Raw genomic sequence first — 24,574 nt, forward strand, 5'->3', positions numbered from 1 at the left:
CGAGTGGCTTTTGGGCACTAGAGTCCTCTATCTATCTCTATGGGATAGAAGTAGTAGGCCTAACATGAAAGTGAAATAATAATGGTCCGTTTGAGTGTCAATCTGAAGTTTAGAAAATACATAACACTTATTTAATTGTATTTATTTTACCCATATATGGCTACACATAGGCCTACAATCATATTAATTCCATTTTATTGAAATATTTGCTGCTCTAAACCTACTCATCTCAAAGCCTCTTTCTCAGCACCAAAATTATAATACGTCGTGACGCCATGCGTAATTTTCAGCCCTTCCCCTTTTGGTGAATCCCGAAGAATCCGCTATCCAATTGTGTCTGTCGAAAACAGCAACATTATTTCCTTATGTATAGAATGGTTCTCAGTAACCCTATAAATTACTAAAGAAATGCTTAGACTAAGATAATATTGATACGGTCTCTAAGTCACCCAGTGCGGTGGCTTACTGGTGAAGGCATGGAAAAACAACCGAGGTTATTGGCATCTCAACTCTTCCTGAAAAACAGCGTCTTCGAAGTATTGTTAAACGGTGTGCTTCTGACATGGAAAGAGATTCCGGCCAATAAAAAAGTTATTTCGGGCAGCATACATCACCCCTTGAAAGTCGGTAAGTGTCAAAAGATAAACTGGGTATTAAGTGTGAAGATATATGCTACTAAAATACTCCGAATGAGACAGAGGTGATTTATAGCCTATAGTATGTTCTCTTTGTTGGATATAATTCGCTGTCCACGTGACGTGCGCACGCACAATTGTAAGGTTAGTCTTAAAATATGTAAATTATTCGTTGCCTGCATCCTCATCTTTTTGCTGATGAAAGACAATACAGTATTGTTATTGTCAACGAATGGCATGGTATGTTAAAGCCTACGGTATAGGCCTATTTGAAACCGACAGTGACAATTTAGTGCAGTCTTTTATTTTAATGTACATTTTTATTAGATACCTTTGAATCATAGCAGCGAGACTATCCATTTCCCAGAACTACGTTTTAAATACGCAAGCTGTTCGATGACAACTGCGGCCCTGGTTTGGGTAGCGTCGCTATGTCGGGTCAATTGGATGGTACGCTATTTGTTCTAGGAGGTTTATGAGTAGCCTGACATTTGTCATCACCTCATACGGTAGGGCTAATAACCACTATAGTCAGTCTATTCCCAGTACATTTAAACGCACGAAGCATCATAATTCTAGGCTGTTCATTATGTATTAGTCTTTATTATAGGCTAATTAGATTCAGTAATGTATTGATATTCAGATTGATTAAATTGTTATTATAGCCTACTAGGTTACATGAGCCAACATGTCTGAATGGAATAGGCTGCGTTTATTTACACAGGCAGCCCAATTCAGAAGTCTGTCACTAATTGGTCTTTTGACCATTCACATCAGATATTTTCACATTAGATATTTTTCAGGTCAAAAGACCAATTACTGAAAAAAAGATCAGAATTGGGCTGCCTGTGTAAACTGAGCCATAGTACGACATCCCTTGTCACCTGAGATTCAGATGAGGAGCAAACATAGAGACAGGGGACTCCTCTTTGTGTCTGTGACATTATAGCGTCTAACAGCATGGGCAGTGCCATTGAGGCTATCTCCATTTTGAAGTAGTAATTTTTCTTCTTCACGATTGGCTGATCCGTCAAGATGACCGTTGGACATGACTCCAACAAGTTCACCAGGAAAGATCAGCCAATGAAGTGGAAGTCCCACCCAGTTGACTACCGTAATTTCCGGGCTATTGAGCGCACCTGATTATAAGCCGCTCCCACTGAATTAAAAAAATATATATATTATTTTGAACATAAATAAGCCGCACATGTCTATAGGCCGCAGGTGCCTACCAGTACATTGAAACAAATTAACTTTACACAGGCTTTAACGAAACATGGCTTGTAACAAAAATAAATAGGCTTTAACGAAACACGGCTTGTAACAAAAAAATATTATTAGCAGTAAACTTTAGTTGTCTTTTTGCACTGAGTCAATTCCTAACGCTGCTGTTTCCAACGTCTTATCATTGACTCATTAAGACCAAGCTCCCGTGCAGCAGCTCTATTTCCTTTTCCAACAGCCAGATCAATCGCCTTCAACTTGAAAGCTGCATCATATGCATTTCTCCGTGTCTTTGCCATGATGAGGGTGACAAAATGACTACCATAATCAGAATGATGGGAAGTTTGAGAGCGCTCGATTTAATCTAAACAGTAAACCAAAAAGTTGTTTGACCTTAACCCGTTCGGCAAGTTCATTGGTCTAATGAAAGCTTCATGCCGCCAAAAAACTGAGCACGTCACAGAATGTGTTTTTTTGGAGAAAGAAAATTTGAAAGCGGGAAAAATCCATATATTAGCCGCGTCATTGTTTAAGCTGCGAGGTTCAAAGCGTGGGAAAAAAGTTGCGGCTTATAGTCCGGAAATTACAGTACATTGAAATGGTGGAAGCCCTCAATGGCACTACCCATGCTAATACGGCTTTTTTGCCTCTATCATTCTCCTATGGGAGCAAAGCATATCCACATGGGGACGTATGGAATGTGCTTACGTTTGACATTTGAGTCATTTAGCAGACGCGACTTACAGGAGCAATTGGAGTTAAATGCCTTTCTCAAGGGTACATCGACAAAGATTGCATCTAGTCGGCGCAGGGATTTGAACCATCAACCTTTCGGTTACTGGCTCAACGCTCTTATTGCTAGGCTACCTGCCGGCACTGTTTAACTCGGTATGGTCTGTTGAATTAAATGTGGCTTTAGGCCTACCACCCCTGAAACCAGGCCTAAATGGAAATTGACTCTACTAAAAGCCTTTAGGATATTCAAAGCATCTTATTGTGGTGAATTCAAAAGCATAGCCTACACTAGAGATATGAGGGAAGAGAGCGGGTTCACGCTCCTTATGGTCAATGATAGGCCACGTAGAATCTATAGGAATCCACGGACAATTGTCGTCACCAATTCAAACAATTTAGATTTCCAAGTCAGGAAATCAACAATATAACATGTTTGATGCTAATTTGGATATTTAATAACATATCTAAAAATATTACGGATTTCTATGATTTTTATCCCACAGTCTTGACAGCAGCCTCTGTTTATTATTTATTAATACCCTTGAACCACCCCTCAGTAGCTCGAACAGTATCACCTTTGCAGTTTAGTCGTTATCACAGACTGAGTTGCAGTCTTGTCTGCAGCCTAATTCAGTAGTAGACCCTGTGCCATTCACATTCTCTCATTCTAACAACGGACAGGACAGCCTCACCAAAAGCAAACATGGGAGCCCATCCATATTTGTATAAAGATATTTGTATAAAGATGAATGGTGAACACTCTGAATCAGAGCTGAGAAGGGCATTCACTCATGATGTCACTCACCACACTGATGGATAAGGACCTGCTCTTCTGTTGACATTTTCCCTCTGCTTGCTTGGCTCTTTGACATTTCCATAGAGGGCTAATGCTAGCTAGTCTGATTTGGTGTTAGCAGCAACATATGTCCTGCAAAGCAGGCCCATGACCTACAAAGGGTTTGAATTTCTCCCGCTCCTCATCCCCAACCCAACTTTCTTTCTATGGCTGTTATTAGCAAAACCAGTACACTAGTTGCACAACTAGGAAAGATCCGGCTAGTGCATAGGAAAATTGTGACTCGTGTTTTCCAGAGCAGCTCCATACAGCATAGGACAACGGTGACTTGTATTTTCCAGAGCAGCTCCATACAATATGGCTGGTACAGTATGTTGTTGACCTACCCTTGTTGTGAGGAGCTAATGTATTTGAGTTATGTAATACTGTTTAATAAGTCATTGGGGTCAACCTTGGGGTTCAGTTTGAGCTTTATGGGTATGAGGAGGAAAGTCATGAAGAATTGCTGTGTGTGTCAGTATATTTCAAAGGAGAGAAGATTATCTTCAAACATTCCAAATATCAATTGTATTGATCTTCTCATTCAATGGAAAAATGAGAACCTATGGTTTAGGGTCAAACTTGGTCGGCCTTGATGAGTACAGTTTGTCTGTGACGACTCAGGCTGAGATTCAATCTGAAACCGCGCCATTTAAAGGCTGCTACACACCCAACTCAAACAGAACGATGGAGCCCGTATACGTTCCGTTCTAAAATTTGAGCCAAACAAAAGTACGTAGAAAACAACGCCCGTTACCTGCAGCGTTTACCATGAATGCGATCTCTGCTAACACGGTCACATTGCCTTTTAAAGGCTGCCTTGTCTACTGGCATGATCAGATTGAATCCCGGCCTTAATGACATAATTTTCATTGACAACAGAGAGGAGTTGACATAATGACCCAGAGCACTGGAGCAAAGGCCCTCCCCCCTTCACTTCACAATCACTGGCCTCCCTTCAGTATTGTGAATATTTCATGCCTGACCCATATCCAGATAGCTAGGTTAGCCTTTATTTTCATTGTTTGTCTTGTATGTCTCGAGCTAAAGGGAGTCGGTAAACATCGGTATCTACAGACCTTTTATTCTTAGCTCGGCACAATATCATGTTGGCTCGTTCTGTGACTATGTATTATGAATAACTTCCAAATATTGAGTTGCACCCCTCCCCCCCACCCTCAGAACAGCCTCAAATTATTGGGGCATAGAATCTACAAGGTGTTAAAAGCATTCCACAGAGATGCTGGCCCATTTTGACTCCAATGCTTCTCACAGTTGTCAGGTTGGCTGGATGTCCTTTAGGTGGTGGACCATTATTGACACACAGGAAACTGTTGAGCATGATTAACCAAGCAGCATTGCAGTTCTTGACACAAACCGGTGCGTCTGTCACCTACTACCATACCCTGTTCAATGACACTTAAGTCTTTGGTCTTGCCCATTCACCTTCTGAATGGCACACATACACAATCCATGTCTCAATTGTCTCAAGGCTTAAATCCTTCTTTAACCTGTGTCCTCCCCTTCATTTACACTGGTTTTAACAGGTGACATCAATAAGGTATCATAGCTTTCATCTGGTCAGTCTGTCATGAAAAGAGCAGGTGTTCTTAATGTTTTGTCTACTCAATGTTTATCACTAGAAAGATGATTGTTGATATTAATAAACCATGACCCAAGGAGTTGATAACATTGGCCAACTAAGTATCTGAGAATCAAGTGTGTTATGTAGCATTTAGGCCTGCGATCAAATATGGTATGACTAACTGTTATAATGTCCTCGGCTACAAGGACCAATGGTGTACATTCAGCAGGCCAATGTTAAGAGCTATATCTCTTACAGTGACATTGTTATAGCTGTAAGTTGTCATAACAAAATGAAATTATCCTGTCATACTTATGTGGTGGCTTCCCATGTGGACAATATATCTGTCTAGAGATAAAACGGACTAGTGACCTCCCTGTGTCGTTAGTTCTTTCATCTTGAGGCTGTCAAAGGTCTCCATTTATTTCAGAATGGATGGGCTTTGGCGTCGAACCTATTCATTTCAGAAGCTGGAAAAAGTCCATTAAATTCAGAGATATCTGATGTTCCAAGGACAAAAGTCTGGAAAATGAGCAATCACAAGCAGCGTTGTTGAAATAATCATCTCTCCAGATGAAAGGGGAATAGTCTTTGATAAAAACACATTTTTTCAGGCTTAAAGGGTAAATTAGTTTCTACTTATTTCTCATAAGATTATTATTTTCCATTCTCCAGCTAAAAGGGATCAAATGACGCAAGACCTTATCTCGGAGTAAATTGAAACCTGGCTCCACTGTCTTCAGTGCCAAAATCTGCTGCATCTGAGAGAAATGCACATTGAACTAAGACAGAGAGGAAGCGGTGAAGGGAGAGGCCCAACTATGCTAAAATCGGTCTCCTTTCTTGCAGGTGGAATTTCTATTTTTTTCATTCGTTTTTTATTTTATTTTTGACCACCAAGCAAGGAGTTTTTGTATGGAGGTCAATGAGTGTCGGATTTGACCAACAAAGAAATGAATGGCTTATTTGTTACGTGAGGTTTATTTGATTGAATAGAAGTTTCATAATAAGGAGGACACATGACATCCCTGCAACTTCCAGAAAAAAGTTGTCTTGAGATGGATGTGCATATTCATGGTATGAGGCTAGTAGCATAGCTTCTCTCCATTGAATACAGGCGGTTGATGTCAACAACCCTCATTGAGTATTCAAAAAAAAAAGTATTACAATAATGAGATGTATCCACCAATCCAAAGAAGGTATAGGCCGGAGCTAGACTGTCTGCTTTAATTTGAGGGTATTTTCATCCATATCGGTTTAACTTTTTGTACATGGGCCCCCCATTTTAGGGGACCAAACGTATTGAGACCGATTCACTTGCATTAGAGTAGTCAAAAGTTTAGTATTTGTTTCCATATTGCTAGCACACAATGATTACATCAAGAGTCACTTTTATTATAAATAAGAATAGAATGTTTCTAAACACTTCTACATTAATGTGGATGCTACCATGATTACGGATAGTCCTGAATAAATTGTGAATAATGATGAGTGACAGTCAGCAGCTCAAATATCATACCACCAAGACATGCTAACTTCTCACCATTATAATAATGTGAGATTTGTGTTTTTTGGGGGGGGGTTGATATTTATGCCTCTAACTTTCTCATCAATATTCAAGATTCATTCATATCTATGGTAGCATTATCTATGGTAGCATTAACAGTAGTGTTTAGAAACATTCTATTCTTATTTACAAAAGTGACTCCAAAATGACACTACATTGTTTACCATTAATTTCTATTGTGCACAACATAATCTGAAACACAACCAAAACAAACAGCAAATGCATCAAACAAGTTTGTAATGTGACAAGCTTGATTTAATCATTGCGTTCTAGGAATATGGGACCATATTAGTGAATTTATCCCAATACTTCTGGTCCCCTAAAATGGGGGGACAAAATACAAAAAATACTGTAATTTCTAAGCGATTTACCTGATATGGATGAAAATAACCTCAAATTATAGCTTTAACTTTAACCTAGTAGTCATTATATCAACTTGAAATCCAAAGTGCTGGAGTACGGAGCCAAAACAACAAATGTGTCACTATCCCAATACTTTTGAAATGCTTTTGCCAGCTGTATTTGACGGGGTTCCTTTTGCTTGACAATGTTCCTATATCTCCGATCAGATTTAAAGGACGTAAAAGTTGGAGAGATTAAATGAAATCCATTTGCTATGAAGAGGCCTAGTGAATCGGGCTGGATTTTGAAGTTCAGCTTGACGAGTATGCTTTTAAAGTAATTGCAAAAAGTTTCCTATGTAGTGACAGGACACAGAACACCTTTGACCCCCATCTAGGCTTACATCAAATACAGTGAGTTTTTTGTGTAGTGGTGACTCCAGTGCTCCTAGTTGTAATGGAGTGTGGTGTGGTTTCTTGCCCTCAGCCAATGGTGATGTTCCCACAGGGAATTTCACACACACATCATAAATGGCTCTGTATGTTCACAACCTTGGTAAGCATGTACAAAATGTGTGGTCAAGGAAGAGGTCAAGTATTACGGAGATGTTTTTGTACAATATCTAAAGAAAAGTGGTGCAAGTAAGCACATTCTCTGCTGTAGCAGCAGCATGTTTCACGTTTATGTGAAAATGGGGGAACTTTTGTGAACACAAGGTTCTCTAACCGAATTGGTTTGACCTGACCTGGTTTGTAAAAAAGGGATGGCATCTCTTGGGACATTGTGAAGCGTGAGGAGTTTAGGGCTGGGTGATATATGAAATTAAGTTGATTATGTGTCTCTCATATATACACACACACACACACTCAGCAAAAAAAAGAAATGTCCTCTTGCTGTCAACTGCGTTTATTTTCAGCAAACTTAATGTGTAAATATTGGTATGAACATAAGATTCAACAACTGAGACAAACTGAACAAGTTCCACAGACGTGTCTAACAGAAATGGAATAATGTGTCCCTGAACAAAGGGGGGGGGGGGTCAAAAGTAACAGTCAGTATCTGGTGTGGCCACCAGTTGCATTAAGTAAAGCAGTGCATCTCCTCCTCATGGACTGCACCAGATTTGCCAGTTCTTACTGTGAGATGTTACCCCACTCTTCCACCAAGGCACCTACAAGTTCCCGGACATTTCTGGGGGGGAATGGCCCTAGCCCTCCGATCCAACAGGTCCCAGACTTTCTCAATGGGATTGAGATCCGGTCTCTTCGCTGGCCATGGCAGAACACTGACATTCCTGTCTTGCAGGAAATCACTCACAGAACGAGCAGAATGGCTGGTGGCATTGTCATGCTGGAGGGTCATGTCAGGATGAGACTGCAGGAAGGGTACCACATGAGGGAGGAGGATGTCTTGCCTGTAACGCACAGCGTTGAGATTGCCTGCAATGACGACAAGCTCAATCCAATGATGCTGTGACACACCGCCCCAGACCTTGACGGACCCTCCACCTACAAATCGAACCCGCTCCAGAGTACAGGCCTCGGTGTAACGCTCATTCATTCGACGATAAACGCGAATCCGACCATCACCCCTGGTGAGACAAAACCGTGACTCGTCAGTGAAGAGCACTTTTTGCCAGTCCTGTCTGGTCCAGCAACAGTGGGTTTGTGCCCATAGGCGACGTTGTTGCCAGTGATGTCTGGTAAGGACCTGCCTTACAACAGGCCTACAAGCCCTCAGTCCAGCCTCTCTCAGCCTATTGCGGACAGTCTGAGCACTGATGGAGGGATTGTGCATTCCTGGTGTAACTCGGGCAGTTGTTGTTGCCATCCTGTACCTGTTCCGCAGGTGTGATGTTCGGATGTATCGATCCAGCTGTTGTTACACCTGGGCTGCTACTGCGAGGACGATCAGCTGCCCGTCCTGTCTCCCTGTAGCGCTGTCTTAGGCGTCTCACAGTATGGACATTTCAATTTATTGCCCTGGCCACATCTGCAGTCCTCATGCCTCCTTGCAGCTTGCCTAAGGCACGTTCACACAGATGAGCAGGGACCCTGTGCATCTTTCTTTTGGTGTTTTTCCAGAGTCAGTAAAAAGGCCTCTTTTTAATGTCCTAAGTTTTCATAACTGTGACCTTAATTGCCTACCATCTGTAAGCTGTTAGTGTCTTAATGACCATTCCACAGGTTCATGTTAATACATTTTTTTGTGTTTCATTGAACAAGCATGGGAAACAGTGTTTAACCCTTTACAATGAAGATCAGTGGAGTTATTTAGATTTTTACGAAATATCTTTGAAAGACAGGGTCCTGAAAAAGGTATGTTTCTTTTTTTTTTTTTTTTTTTTTTTGCTGAGTTTTATATACAGTTGAAGTCGGACGTTTACATACACCTTAGCCAAATACATTTAAACTCAGTTTTTCACAATTCCTGACATTTAATCCTAGTAAAAATTCCCTGTCTTAGGTCAGTTAGGATCACCACTTTATTTTAAGAATGTGAAATGTCAGAATAATAGTAGAGAATTATTTATTTCAGATTTTATTTCCTTCATCACATTCCCAGTGGGTCAGAAGTTTACATACACTCAATTATTATTTGGTAGCATTGCCTTTAAATTGTTTAACTTGGGTCAAACGTTTTGGGTAGCCTTCCACAAGCTTCCCACAATAAGTTGGGTGAATTTTGGCCCATTCCCCCTGACAGAGCTGGTGTAACTGAGTCAGGTTTGTAGGCCTCCTTCTTCGCACACTCTTTTTCAGTTCTGCCCACAAATTTTCTACAGGTTTGAGTTCAGGGCTTTGATGGCCACTCCAATACTTTGACTTTGTTGTCCTTAAGCCATTTTGCCACAACTTTGGAAGTATGCTTGCGGTCATTGTCCATTTGGAAGACCCTTTTGCGACCAAGCTTTAACTTCCTGACTGATGTCTTGAGATGTTCCTTCCTCAATATGCCATCTATTTTGTGAAGTGCACCAGTCCCTCCTGCAGCAAAGTACCCCCACAACATGATGCTGCCACCCCTGTGTTTAATGTTTGGGATGGTGTTCTTCGGCTTGCAAGCATCCCCCTTTTTTCTCCAAACATAACGATGGTTATTACGTTCAAACAGTTCTGTTTGTTTCATCTTTGTCCCCATGTGCAGTTGCAAACCTTAGTCTGGCTTTTTTTATGGCGGTTTTGGAGCAGTGGCTTCTTCCTTGCTGAGCGGCCTTTGAGGTTATGTCGATATAGGACTCGTTTTACTGTGGATATAGATACTTTTGTACCTGTTTCCTCCAGCATCTTCACAAGGTCCTTTGCTGTTGTTCTGGGATTGATTTGCGCTTTTTGCACCAAAGTACATTCATCTCTAGGAGACAAAATGCGTCTCTTTCCTGAGCAGTATGACGGCTGCGTGGTCCCATGGTGTTTATACTTGCGTACAATTGTTTGTACAGGTGAACTTATCATCAGGCATTTGGAAATTGCTGCCAAGGATGAACCAGACTTGTGGAGGTCTACATTTTTTTCTTTCTGGGGTCTTGGCTGATTTCTTTTAATTTTCCCATGATGTCAAGCAAAGAGGCACTGAGTTTGAAGGTAGACCTTGAAATACATCCACAGGTACACCTCCAATTGACTCAAATTATGTCAATTAGCCTATCAGAAGCTTTTAAAGCCATGACATAATTTTCAGGATTTTTTTCAAGCTGTTTAAAGACACACTAAGTTGACTATGTAAACTTCTGATACACTGGAATTGTGATACAGTGAGTTATAAATGAAATAATCGGTCTGTCAACAATTGTTGGAAAGTGTGTTTGTGTGTGTGTACCAGTCAAAGTTTGGACACATCTACTCATTCAAGGGGTGTTTCTTTATTTTTCCAATTTTCTACATTGTAGAATAATGGTGAAGACATCAAAACTAGGAAATAACACTTGGAATCATGTAGTTCCCAAAAAAGTGTTAAACAAATCAAAATATATTTTAGATTTGAGATTCTTCAAAGTAGCCACCCTTTGCCTTGATGACAGCTTTGCACACTCTTGGCATTCTCTCAACCAGCTTCACCTGGAATGCTTTTCCAACAGTCTTGAAGGAGTTCCCACATATGCAGAACACTTGTTGGCCACTTTTCTTTCACTCAGCGGTCTATCATCCCAAACCATTTTAATTGGGTTGAGGTCAGGTGATTGTGGAGGCCAGGTCATCTGATGCAGGACTCCATCACTCTCCTTATTGGTCAAATAGCCCTTACACAACCTGGAGGTGTGTTTTGGGTAATTGTCCTGTTGAAAAACAAATGATAGTCCCACTAAGTCCAAACCAGATGGAATGACTTCATGGTGGGAACTACACATGCAGAGATCATCCCTTCACCTACTCTGTGTCTCACAAAAACACAGCGGTTGGAACCAAAATTCTCACATTTGGACTCATCAGACCAAAGGACAGATTTCCACTGGTCTAATGTCCATTGCTTGTGTTTCTTGGCCCAAGCAAGTCTCTTCTTATTATTGATGACACCTTTTAGTAGTGGTTTCTTTGCAGCAATTCGACCATGAAGGCCTGATTCACGCCATCTCCTCCGAACAGTTGATGTTGAGATGTGTCTATTACTTGAACTCTGAAGCATTTATTTGGGCTGCAATTTCTGAAGTGCTGTTAACTCTAACTTGTCCTCTGTAGCAGAGGTAACTCTGGGTCTTCCTTTCCTGTGGTTGTCCTCATGAGAGATGGTTTCATCATAGCGCTTAATGGTTTTTGCGACTGCACTTGAAGAAACTTTCTTGAAAGTTCTTAATGTTCAGGATTGACTGACCTTCATGTCTTAAAGTAATGATGGTGTGTCATTTCTCTTTGCTTGTTTGAGCTGTTCTTGCCATAATATGGACTTAGTCTTTTACCAAATAGGGCTATCTTCTGTATACCACCCCTACTTTGTCACAACACAACTGATTGGCTCAAACGCATTAAGAAGGAAATAAATTCCACACATTCCAGGTGACTACCTCATGAAGCTGGTTGAGAGAATGCCAAGAGTGTGCAAAGCTGTCATCAAGGCAAAGGGTGGCTACTTTGAAGAATCTGAAATATAACATATATTTTGATTTGTTTAACACTTTTTTTTGGTTACCACATGATTCCATATGTGTTTTCATAGTTTCCATGTCTTCACTATTATTCTACAATGTAAAAAATAAAGAAACCCTGGAAGGAGTAGATGTGTCCTAACTTTTGACTGGTAGTGTGTGTGACTATTATTATTATAATTGGTGGTTGCCACTATTTAGCTGCGCCAGTATGCCGCTGCTAAATGCGTATAGGGGAACCACTGCAGCTGGATAAATGCAACCACTCTCAAATTTATAGACAGAGCTATAGAAGCAAGGAATGACCCAATTATCATTTTTTAAGCTATACAATATTCGTTTAGAATTACATTGTTTACAAACAATGCAGTTAAACAAGCGTATATTTTAGGTTCGGGTGAACTAACCTCATGAGGAATTTGAGTTATATTCTTCAAGAATCAATGGCTATATCATTACTTTAGAAGTCAAGTCAAAAGTTTGATGTACTGTACCAATCCCAGGCTGCCCCTTTCTTGAATTGCTCTCTGGTGACCGTAGCATGTTGCTACCATTTGGCCTTGACTCTGTGCCGTGTTTCTCAGTTAGGTCCTCTGAGACATTAAGCTCAGGACTGACACCATCAGATTAGTCTCTCTCTTTGAGGCAATCATTAGCCAGATTGGTTTGCTGCTCCTAAGAAAAAGTCATACACATCAGTGACTGGAGACGTGCCCTTTAGCTTCTGCCTGATTGTCTGTGTCTTAGCTAAACTACCTTTTCACCCAGACCTGAATAAAAACTTGACATCTGTGCACATAACTCTAGTTTTCACGCAAATCGTCCGTGGATGTTGTATGACGATGACTTCTGGGCTTTTCCTGATGTTTCTCAATCACTCATCTGTGTTTTAATTCTTCCTCACACAAAAACACCTTTCCAAAACCCCCTCTCCCTCCCTGCATGTTGTCCCATAGTCCGTGTGCTCATGGTAGCGTTTTAAGGCATGGGTTCCCAAACATTTTCACTCAGGCCCCCTTCCAGCATTGGGGAACATCCCGCGCCCCCGACGTCTATTTTTATGGGCAAGTACTGTTCATGACACACACTGTTCACACCCCCTCGTTGGTGGAGAGAATTTTGCAGGTTTAAGCTTATTTCCTGCAATTCTAACACATTTTGCCATAGGGGGGCAGAGAACATTTTGCAGTTTGAAAGAAAATTGTTGCAATTCTACACATTTTGCCATATGTAATGATATTCATGTGATATTTGAGTGACTCAAACATAACAACAAAATCTTTGGGCTAAAAAACCCAGCAATTTTTTTTAGCACATGGTCTAGTTATAAATAACTCTAAGGTATGCAATGACTGACATGATGAGGAAATCTGATTCACTACCCAATTTTGAAATTGCACTACCTGCCGACCCCTCGCACCTCACTGTTTTTAGGGACAGGGATGGTGCCTCACAGTAGAGGCCTTCACTGGTCCAAAAAGTTTCATCCGGACCCGATATGCATGAATATTTTTTTTTTTTATAGATACCTGTTCCAAACGGACCTGAGAACCACTCGACCCATTGCATATAGGCCTGGTCGGCTCCAGACTCCGAGTGAGGGAAGCAGCAGAAAAGGATACATTTTTAAGTAACTTTATTAACCAGAGCTGATAGCGCGAGGTAGAAAGTGGTGACGCTCTAGCAGGTGCCGTGCTGTGTGTAGACTACAGTGAGAGTGAGTAAGTGACTCAGGGTGCAGGAAGGGAGACGCAGCAACCAATCAAGCCAATTTGCGCTATAGTAGACTAATAGCTGCCAGATCTAGGTTATTTATCATCCAATAGGATTACGTAGTACTTGTCTTGACTGCATCAAACCGGGATAAGCTAGCTAGGCTAATTGAGGCTGCATGCACTTTCTCGTCCTACAGTTACAAACAACATCTCCATTCAGAATATTAAGTAACAGCCTACCTGTTGGTTCTTGGTCGTTGTAGCCGATCCTTGCCTTTTAACTTTTAATTCCATCTTCCATTGATTAGATATCTCAACTTTTACTGCACACTGAGGCTCTATGACTGTAGCCTGTTGGTGCTTTCATGACTTATGATTGGCCAACAACAAACTACACACATCACTACTGAAAAGCAAGAGCAGCAGCATCAATTATACAAGCACTTGCTCCCTCTCCTCTTCTCTCCCCTGTAGCAGTCTCGTATTGGTCCTTCCGGACATGTCAGTTAAATTTGCACATACCCGATAGTAAGACCCATTAAAATCAGACCTGTGACATTAGTTAGAATTCTGGATCTGGACCCTCTCGGGTATTCGTGTACAGGTGGATCCAAGACCTCTACATCAGCTTGTTGAGCCAAGTCACTCCCGCCATACCTCTCCTCTATAGTGGCCTTTATTTACACTCCTTAGCCAATGGGGTTGTTGGCACCTCCAGCAATGGTGGACTTGGTCATATAGTCTTTTGATAAATCTCACAGTACTATCTAGAAAAAAGAAACGCACATCTATAAAGGCGAGGTGCTGGCTAGCAGAGTAGAAAACTAGAAAATAAGGGAAAGCCGCACACTCTAAGAGCTCAGATGCAAAAATGTAATAACCAACGTTTCGACAGCAAAGCTGTCTTCATCAGGGTATCATCACAAACACTGCGAGATGAGTCATTTATATAGTGTCAAGAGACACACAGGTGTTTGTAGTCATGGCCAAGTGTGGCCTAATATCATTGGTTAACTCAAATATTTAAAAAAAATGGCATACAAAGAACATACATGTTCTTAACTGACTTGCCTAGTTAAATAAAGTTTACTTTTTTTATTATGTGAGCTACATAAAATTATACTTGAAGGAAAATTGTTCCATGTTTTTGGCCAGGGAGCACGTGCCTGGGGTCAAAATAAATTGATAAGCCTCTTGAAACCTTCCTTTTTGACTGTGCTAATTGATAGCATGTCCTTAGCAATGCAATGCATAATAGCATTTGTGATGTCTTTTGTCTTTTCTATGTTTGTTTGTAGGGCATAAACGCTGTCAGTGTTGACTGCTTCGGGCAAACATCCCTAGATTGGCTGGTGCTCGAGGGGCGTTTATCAATACCGTGGTGCAAACTCAAACTTCCTGCATGTTCCAAAGAGTGATTTTGCTTCAGATGTTGAAAAAGGTTTGTCGTATTAACAGACTTCGTAGCCACCTGTCTACGGCACAATTTGCACCGAACATTGCTCTGGTCTTTGTCAGACTTCAAAAAGCCAAACCACTTTCAAATTACTGAAACAGTTTAACCCTTTATCAATAATTTATTTGTTGGAAGCTGCTCCTTCTCCATGGCTATCACTGCCGCTGTTTTCGCCTACATCACTCATTTTTCGTGGTTTAATAGTGGCTACTCCATCACTCGAGGTGCTAAGTGGTTTTTAGTGGGCGTATACCTCTCCACGTGCATATTGTCACTTCTCTGCACATTCCTGCTGCTTCACAGAGGTGAGATGGACTGCTATACCTAATTATTCTATTTCGACATTATCAAAAATGAATCTAAACATTTTTATATATTTATTGAGGGAAGTAATTACCTCTAATTATTGATATTGATTTATCGCCCAGCCCTAGCTGGCAGTTGAGGACTTGTGAGCCGTCTGTTTCTCAAACTAGACACACTAATGTACTTGTCCTCTTGCTCAGTTGTGCACCGGGACCTCCCACTCTTTCTATCATTAATGAATGATCAACACAGAAGTCTCACGAGGTCATTAATGTTTCCCTGATTTCCTATAGAGCTGTTATAGAACTGCTGTGGGCACAAAAACAAATGAATGCAGACTCGGCTCATGATAATGACTTCAGGAAAAGGGTGGTAATAACAGGCACCATTAATGTACGAGTTGCCCTAACAATATGGTATTGTTTGGTCCATAGTGATTGATCTAATCTTTCTCCAAATGATCCCCTTCTATTATCCATCAGTAGTGCTTTCTATGGCAGGAGCGGTCAACAGCTATACAACACTAATGGTTCTCCCCCTCCTTGCCTTCTCTGTCCAACACTAGCTCCACCCTAATGCTGAAATCAAACTGTTAATAGCCCATTAGAGCTCCCATCTCATCACTTTAACTTTATTAGCATGAAGCTATCCCAGCTGTAATTGATACAGCCAAGCCAAGTTTGGTTGGGTAGGTAAAAAAGGGCTTAAGATCCTGGCACATAGTCTCTCTCGTTTTGTGTGTGTGTGTGCTTTCCCCTTTTCCAATACATTTAATTTTCTAAAGGGTAAATCTCTGGTTCCTGCCACATTGTGACAGATTGATTTGGTGTGTTTAACAGGCACCAGCCACAGCGTGTCCGTGTCTGAGATCCTAGCAGTCCGAGAGCTCCATGTGGACGGCGGGACGAAAGATGATGGCAGGTGGCAGAAAATGTCCCAGAAACTGACTGAGGCCTATCCATATGCATTCACAGGTACAAATTGTTGGTCATCTAGAGCAATCTACAGATAATGGATTCAATATGTAGTGTGATTACCCATAAAATTATGAATTCATTCAAGGTTTATACAAATATGTTCATTCAATAGAGAATTGCTTCTGAAAAACGATATTCCAAACCCCATGTCTCTACCATATACACTGCTTTCAGAAAGTATTCATACCCCTTGACTTATTCCACATTTTGTTTATACAGCTGAATTCAAAATAGATTAAAATAAAAATTCTCACCCATCTACACACAATACCCCATAATGACAAAATTAAAACATGTTTTAGAAATTGTTGAAAATGTATGAAAAATGAAATGCATAGATATCATTTGCTTAAGTATTCACACCCCTCAGTTAATACTTTATAGAAGCACCTTTGGTAGCGATTACAGCTGTGAGTCTTTCTGGGTAAGTCTCTTAAGCACTTTGTACACCTGGATTGTGCAACATTTGCCCATTTCGTACAAAAATGTCTTCAAGCTCTCGAATTTGGTTGTTGAACATTGCTGGAGAACCATTTTCAGGTCTTGCCATAGATTTCCAAGTAGCTTTATGTCAAAACTCCAACTCGGCCACTCAAACATTCACTGTCTTCTTGGTAAGCAACTCCATTATACATTTGGCATTGTGTTTTAGGGTATTGTCCTGCTGAAAGGTGAATTAATCACCCAGTGTCTGGTGGAAAGCAGACTGCGCTTAGCTCCATTCCGTTTCTTTTTTTTATCCTGAAGAACTCCAGTCCTTAACGATAAACGCATACCCATAACACAATGCAGCCACCACTATGCTTGAAAATACGAAGAGTAATACTCAGTAATGTATTGGATTTGTCCCAAACATAACACAACACTTTGTATTCAGGACCAAAAGTGAATTGCTTTGCCACTTTGTTTGCAGTGTTACTTTAGTGCCTTGTTGCAAATATGTTTGGAATATTTGTATTCTGTACAGACTTCCTTTTCACTCTGTTAATTAGGTTAGTATTGTGGAGTAACTACAATGTTGTTGATTCATCCTCAGTTTTCTCTTATCACAGCCATTAAACTCTGCAACTGTTTTAAAGTCACCATTAGCCTCATGTTGAAATCCCTGAGCGGTTTCCTTCGTCTCCGTCAACTGAGTTAGGAAGGATGCCTGTATCTTTGTAGTGACTGGGTGTATTGATATACCATCTAGTGTAAATAATATCTTCACCATGCTCAATATGGTAGATAATACCGCAACGTAAATTTTGTTTTGTTAAGCCTCTGTACCCTGTCACCCCTTCGCGTCCCCCTTCCACAGTGTCTTATGTGGAGAGAGCGCGGCAGCACCGCTGGCGGTGTAGTGACGTCACCTTCCACTGTTCAGAGTGGGCGCTGTGTCAGCAGTGGGTCCAGACCATCAGAGAGCAGCTCACAGCACTGAGTATGGCTGAGTATTACTGACAATGAATATGCTTTGTGAAGTCTTGGTTGCAAGGCTTACTCAGAAATGAGAGTGGCTGTCATTCTGTTCTGTTACTTAGTAGTGCTGAGCGATTAACCGTCATTTCATATTTTTTCCGGTCATTAAACAACTCATTAACCGTCTGTTCAATTACTTGAATTCCATCTAGTTAATTTTTTTACGTGAGCCCAGAGTGCCATTTCTCTAGAGAGAAATTAAATAATTCACGACAGAAATCAAGTAAACTATGTGGGACTCTGGGCTGAAGGGAGTTGTCATTTTCATTAAGCAAATATTCAACCTAGTTCAGCTCAGAAACATGATAACTGGCACAATTGGATTGTAGTTAATTTTTTCAGTTTTGGACAGAGATCAGAGAGGTTGCCAACATCAGTCCAAAATAAGCCCAGTATGTTCTTATTTTGGACCTCAACTTGTCGCCTGCCTTTGACAACAACTCCCATTGTTAGGGCAGAGACATCATTATATACTGATCTCTGGACGGATACACTTTTACGCTTGCTATGTTAGGTTAGATGCACACAAAGAGGAATCTACGCAATGCTGAGAGGGACAGAGACAGTTTGAAAGTATGCCTTATCTACTTTGAAGAACTAGTAAAATGATTTCGTCAGACAGCTCTGCAGCATAGGCTACTTAGGAAGGCTACCTAAATATAATGACTAGACAGTACAGTATGGGGAGCACAAAGATAACGTTAGTTTGGGCTCGCTGACTGCTACTACCTGAGATGACTTTAAGGAATGAAAAATAATGTAATTAATATACACAACTGATATTTGATTTCATAGTAATTTCCTATTTTTCTATTGATGTCTACCAATGTGGACCTGACAGAGACAATGGAATATTTTCAATGTTTTGGCAGTTATTTTATTTTTTAAAGCATTAAATACATTATCGAAAACTGTGACTATTCTTTCAATAATCGAACCGAAACCGAACCGACCTCCAAAGAGCACTAATTGTTCAGTACTATTGCTCAGCCTACAGCCTCGAAATTGATCTGGAAAAAAATCTTTCACTTGACTTTTTGCAGCTAGCAGACCCAAGCATTTGCTGGTGTACATCAACCCTTATGGGGGCAAGCAGCAAGGCAAGTGCATTTATGAGCAGAAAGTTGCGCCTCTCTTCGCCTGTGCCTCCATCTCCACGGACGTGATTGGTGAGTTCCTGCCAAAGACATTAAACATGCTTTAATAAAAGATGAGTCTTTATGGGCCAAGTCAAATTGTTCACTGTAGGCAAATGGGCACAAGCTCTCTCAGGCCGTACAGGAATATGACATAATTTACGGCCGCCATCCACCATCCTAGTTCCTTATTGGAAAGGATGATGGTCGATGAATACTGGATTCCTTTATATCCGGTTTACTTCTCAGACTAGAGAAAGACTGTGGAATTTCAAAGTCACAAATTCTGACATTTAACTATACAGCTGCTTGGGTTGATATCAAGATATTGATACAGTATTTGAACAACTGTAATAAAAATAAATCTAAGGTGGGTGTGAAAATGTTTGCACATAAAATAAAACTATTCCTTTGGCTACAAATTGTTACAATGTCTAACAATTAGAGAAGAGAAAATGTCTACTTTAGGGCTACTTTAGGACTTCTGCTATCTCAGACTTCTTTATGGTAAATGCTTAGTTGATATATTGCTCCAAGCGAGTGAATGATTACTCCCTAAGTCCAAAATATCGATTTATGCAACAAATTAGGAAAACATCATGCGATATAAATTAATCAATTGTAAACCTGTTCAAGTTGACATTTCTAGTGTATCCCAACTACAGGAAGCACTTGAAAGACAAACGTGAAGCATGCTGAGACGTCTAACTATTTCCTGGTCATTTGTTGTCATAGTTACAGAGCATGCCAATCATGCCAGGGACCACCTGAAGACAGAGGCGGAGTTAAAGAAATATGATGGGTGAGTCGAGAATGGAGATGTTCTCAATGTCATTGTCGCTATAGTAATCAAAGTTCTGTTTTAAAGACCTCTTTGTAGTCTGGTTTTCAGCCCTACCGTCACTAAATCATATTCAACCAATCACAGTTGAACTAAAAACACCCCGGGTCAAGTATATTCATCTCAAACGACAAACAAAAAGATCAGTTTTGTTGTTCTGACCTCTGTGTGTTACATCACCTTTGACCTCTATGCAGAGTGGTGTGTGTGGGCGGGGACGGCATGTTCAGCGAGATAGTTCACGGCCTGGTCTCTCGAACACAGAGGGATAACGGAGTGGACCAGAACAGCCCGGAGGAGAAGCTGGTACCCTGTACTCTCCGAATCGGCATTATACCCGCAGGTTAGTCAAGACCCCACGCAGACATTCACAAGCGCATGCATGTACACATTTTATACACGCCATCTGCAAGCATTCTCCTCTCTTGGTGTCTTGACAATATAGAATCTTATATTTAATAATGTAACAATGTTCTTGTCTATCGCTTTTCTGTACTCTGTCATGTATTTTGTTTTATGTGGAAGAGTAGCTCCTGCATGTGCAACAGCTAATGGGATCCTAATAAAGTAAAAACACACACCACTGTTTACACAGCAATGATCACATCATAAGCTGTCAATAGCTCAGTTTATGACCTGACTGCCTATGTTTACAAACTAATGTCAACCATGAGGTCCATTTCATGTACACTACACTGTGTTGATTTCCGCGTTCCATTTTTCCATCTTACACTCACACACCCTGGCCGTGATCCCACTCTCCAGGGGTGTTGGGATATGCAACAAAAAATAAAAAACATTTCCAATACACGCATGCATATTAGTACACACTTGTACATGTATGAGAGAGGACAATTATAAGCACCCACCAAATTATTACAAACACACACACTGCTAGCTTTTGTCTGTGTAGTCAGAAACATGATGTATCATTGTCTTGTTTTGTGTGGTATCCAGGTTCAACGGACTGCATCTGCTATGCCACTGTCGGCATCAATGACCCTGTGACCTCAGCTTTACATGTCATAGTGGGTGGGTGCAGTTATCTATATTAAAATATTAACAGTACTTCCAATTAAAATGCCTTTAAAAATAATGTAAAAATAGTAGCGTAAGCCTTCGTTATCACTGTTCCAGGTCATTCCTGGAGCTTCATTGTGAATAGAAATGTCTCATGTTTGTCACTTCTATGTTATCGTTATGGCACACTCAGCTGACCGACAAGTGACAGCCGTGACCTACTTATTCAAAGCTTTTGAGATAAGAGGAAACTGCTGGAGGTCACTGTGGGTGGATGGGTGTGTTTTTTTTATTTTTTATAGTAAAAGCACATATTGTGTGTCATCACACCTCTTTAGGACACTACCCCACACACACAGTATCTGTGGAGGATCACTCATACTAGACTTGGGGGGGGGGGGGCATGTCTTCACAGGAGACTCCCAGCCAATGGACGTGTGCTCGGTCCATCACAACAACACATTCTTGAGGTATTCTGTATCCCTGCTTGGATACGGTTTCTACGGAGACGTGCTGGCAGACAGCGAGAGGAAACGCTGGATGGGACCAGCCAGATACGACTTTTCAGGTGGGTCAGAGGAGTAGCTTTAGCTGTTTTAGGAAATACCACCATTGGTACTGTTGCAGTAGTCTGTTGCCATTGCTAGTGATATGGCATGATGTCGTTTTGTGCAGGTTTTAAGAAGTTTCTGACACATCACCACTACGAAGGGGCTGTGTCTTTTCTACCAGCAACTGACACACTGGGAACACCGCGAGACAAGACCAGGTGTAGAGCTGGGTATGTAATACTGTACGCGTACAACCTGTTGTGTAGTTTAGTATTACATGTTTGTCTAGATGGTGCAAAGGAGATTGCTCACTTGGCTAGCCAACTCCATTCCTGCTTTCCAGGTGCTTCATATGCCAGCACGACGGGCAGCTGTATTCAGGGGATTCCCAAGAGGAATCCAAGACTGCTCCAGATGTCTCAGACAGAGGTAGGTACAGTATCTCTGCCTGAACGCACATATGGCCTCAACTCCACATGCCATGGGTCTCTGCTGAAACCTGCTCAATGTTTTCACCACAAAGCCCCAACCTCTGTTTCTGCTCTATCCCAGAATATGAAGTGGGGTGGGGGGTGGTTAGAGGGAAGTTCCTGGCCATCAACGCGGCCAGTATGAGCTGTGCCTGTCCCCGTAGCCCCAAGGGCCTGTCCCCCGCCGCCCACCTCGCTGACGGCACCACTGACCTCATCCTCGTACGCAAGTGCTCTCGATTCAACTTCCTGCGCCACCTGCTACGCCACACCAGCAAAGACGACCAGGTAATCACACTGGATGGGGCTACTGCAATGGTTTCTTGATTTCTGTGGGTACTCCAACCCGGGTCCATAGCAGTGGTTGCATGAGATGGTTAACTTGCCACTTTCCTGTATCAGGGATTTCATTTTCTCAATTCGGTTCCTCCTCCCTTCAGTTTGACATGACCTTTGTAGAGGTGCACCGTGTGCGGCGCTTCCGCTTCACGCCGCGCCACTGCCAGAACGACTCAGAGCTGGACCTGAGAGAGAACGGCAAGCAGCTCTTTAGCCAGATCTGCCGGGACCACCCGGCCTGCAGCTCTGCCTATAGCAGCTGGAACTGTGACGGCGAGATCCTCCCCCACGCTGCCATTGAAGTCGGGTACGCACCCCTCTACATGGAAATATAGCACACTTCTAAAAGTTTATTTTCTGCACTGTGATGTCTTCAACATTTGAATTGAATTCCTGCCTTTGTTTTTTCCCTGACAATGTTTTCTTTGTCTTCTGCCCTGCCAGAGTTCACTGCCAGTTGATCAAGCTGTTTGCGCGAGGGATCGAAGAGCAGCCTTTGTTTGAGGACCTCGCCAACCCCCCGTGTGCACTCTAGGTCCCCTCGCCCCTCCTCTGCCCTACCCTATCAGTCACTGGAACAGTCCTACAGCGTTTCAAAGGCTCCCACTGCTGTCACTTACCTTAGCCCTGTGCACTACCTTTCTCTAATGTACTTTCTGGGGCCATTGGAGGTCACAAGTTCACAGGTCAAAGAGAGCTGGTGCTGGTACATTTACAGAGGTTCATTATCCACTATAGCGAAGAAGAAATCATGAAAATCTTAAATGAATGTATCCCCTTCCTGCTATCCTTTTGCAATGAAGAGATGTTAACCAACACTTAACGTGCTGTTCAACATTTGTAGAAATTCCGTTTGCACGTGTTGGAATGTATGCTGCTCCAAATGAAGAATTGTTACAAAGCTATGTTTATTTATTTATCCATTTGGAGAAACCCAATATTAAAGGATGTTTGAATGTTTCTAGCTGCTTGCCTTGTTGGATGTTATTTCCCTGCATCCAAAAAGCATGAATTTGAATACATATGTGTGGATGATAGGATATTGGATGAACCAGAGCTCTCTCTATGGGTACCAGATGCCAGCTAGCCTGTCACCTTAATGTGGTAATTTAATATGTCCTATATAGCTACAGTATACCACCAGACTGGCTAGAGTCACACTGAAAACTCAATGTACTGTAGCATATCAACAGTTTATGCCCTGAAACATGTGACTTGGTAGCATTAAAATAGATGCAGCAGGCTCATTTTTACCAGGCTATTTCTGCCATTGCTGCGATGTCAATATGCTGAGGTTGCTGTCAGAAAAGTGTTGTGGATTTGTTGCAGTGCTTGGTGCCCTGTGTATCATACTGCTGGGTGTCTTTTCCCCGCACTGTCAAGCTGGTCTTGCTGGTGCGACTCCGCACTGTCAAGCTGGTCTTGCTGGTGCGACTCCGCACTGTCAAGCTGGTCTTGCTGGTGCGACTCCGCACTGTCGCGCTGGTCTTGCTGGTGCGACTCCGCACTGTCGCGCTGGTCTTGCTGGTGCGGCCCCGCACTGTCGAGCTGGCCTTGCTGGTGCGGCCCCGCACTGACCCCGCTGGTGCGGACAAGGAAAATGGTATCAAATTCATGGTTGTTCACTGCTTCATTTTTTTTTTTTTTTTTTTATCTGACAAATACTAGCCAACTGTATGCTGTGGTGATGCATTCTGGTTTAGATGTCATGCTGTGGTGATGCAGCCTGGTTTAGATGTCATTGTGTAGTGATTTTGCCTAAAACGTCTGGTATACTCCCTCGTACCATTGACTTAACACTACAGCTAGTACTAGAGGTCACATAGCATCCTCAGTGTCTGCCTGAAGCCTGAAAGTAAAAGATTGATCTGAGATATGTGTCTTCAACAATAAAAATATACGCTTGATGAAGAGCTCTAGTCTGCCTTTGTAATTATATCCTTCCAAAACTATCTCAAATCAAATGTTATCGAATTTGTACAGTGGGGGGAAAAAGTATTTGATCCCCTGCTGATTTTCTACGTTTGCCCACTGACAAAAATGATCAGTCTATAATTTTAATGGTAGGTTTATTAGAACAGTGAGACAGAATAACAACAAAATAATACAGAAAAACGCATGTCAAAAATGTTATAAATTGATTTGCATTTTAATGAGGGAAATAAGTATTTGACCCCCTCTCAATCAGAAAGATTTCTGGCTCCCAGGTGTCTTTTATTCAGGTAACGAGCTGAGATTAGAACACACTCTTAAAGGGAGTGCTCCTAACCGCAGCTTGTTACCTGTAAAAAAGACACCT

At 41.6% G+C, this 24,574-nt stretch overlaps 1 protein-coding gene across 1 annotated transcript; it reads left to right on the forward strand.

Annotated features, from left to right (window-relative positions):
* Window positions 1-286: 286 nt before the first annotated feature.
* LOC115192762 (ceramide kinase) lies at window positions 287-24,188 on the forward strand. Its single transcript, XM_029751582.1, has 13 exons — window positions 287-627; window positions 16,320-16,454; window positions 17,758-17,880; window positions 18,962-19,087; window positions 19,790-19,856; window positions 20,093-20,238; window positions 20,853-20,927; window positions 21,331-21,483; window positions 21,591-21,696; window positions 21,810-21,895; window positions 22,019-22,224; window positions 22,377-22,582; window positions 22,720-24,188. Exons 1-13 carry the CDS (start codon window positions 477-479, stop codon window positions 22,808-22,810), a joined length of 1,671 nt encoding a protein of 556 aa, XP_029607442.1. The 5' UTR covers window positions 287-476; the 3' UTR covers window positions 22,811-24,188.
* The last annotated feature ends 386 nt before the right edge of the window (window positions 24,189-24,574 follow it).

Source organism: Salmo trutta, chromosome 4 (assembly GCF_901001165.1).
Source record: "Salmo trutta chromosome 4, fSalTru1.1, whole genome shotgun sequence".
Taxonomy (NCBI): domain Eukaryota; kingdom Metazoa; phylum Chordata; class Actinopteri; order Salmoniformes; family Salmonidae; genus Salmo; species Salmo trutta.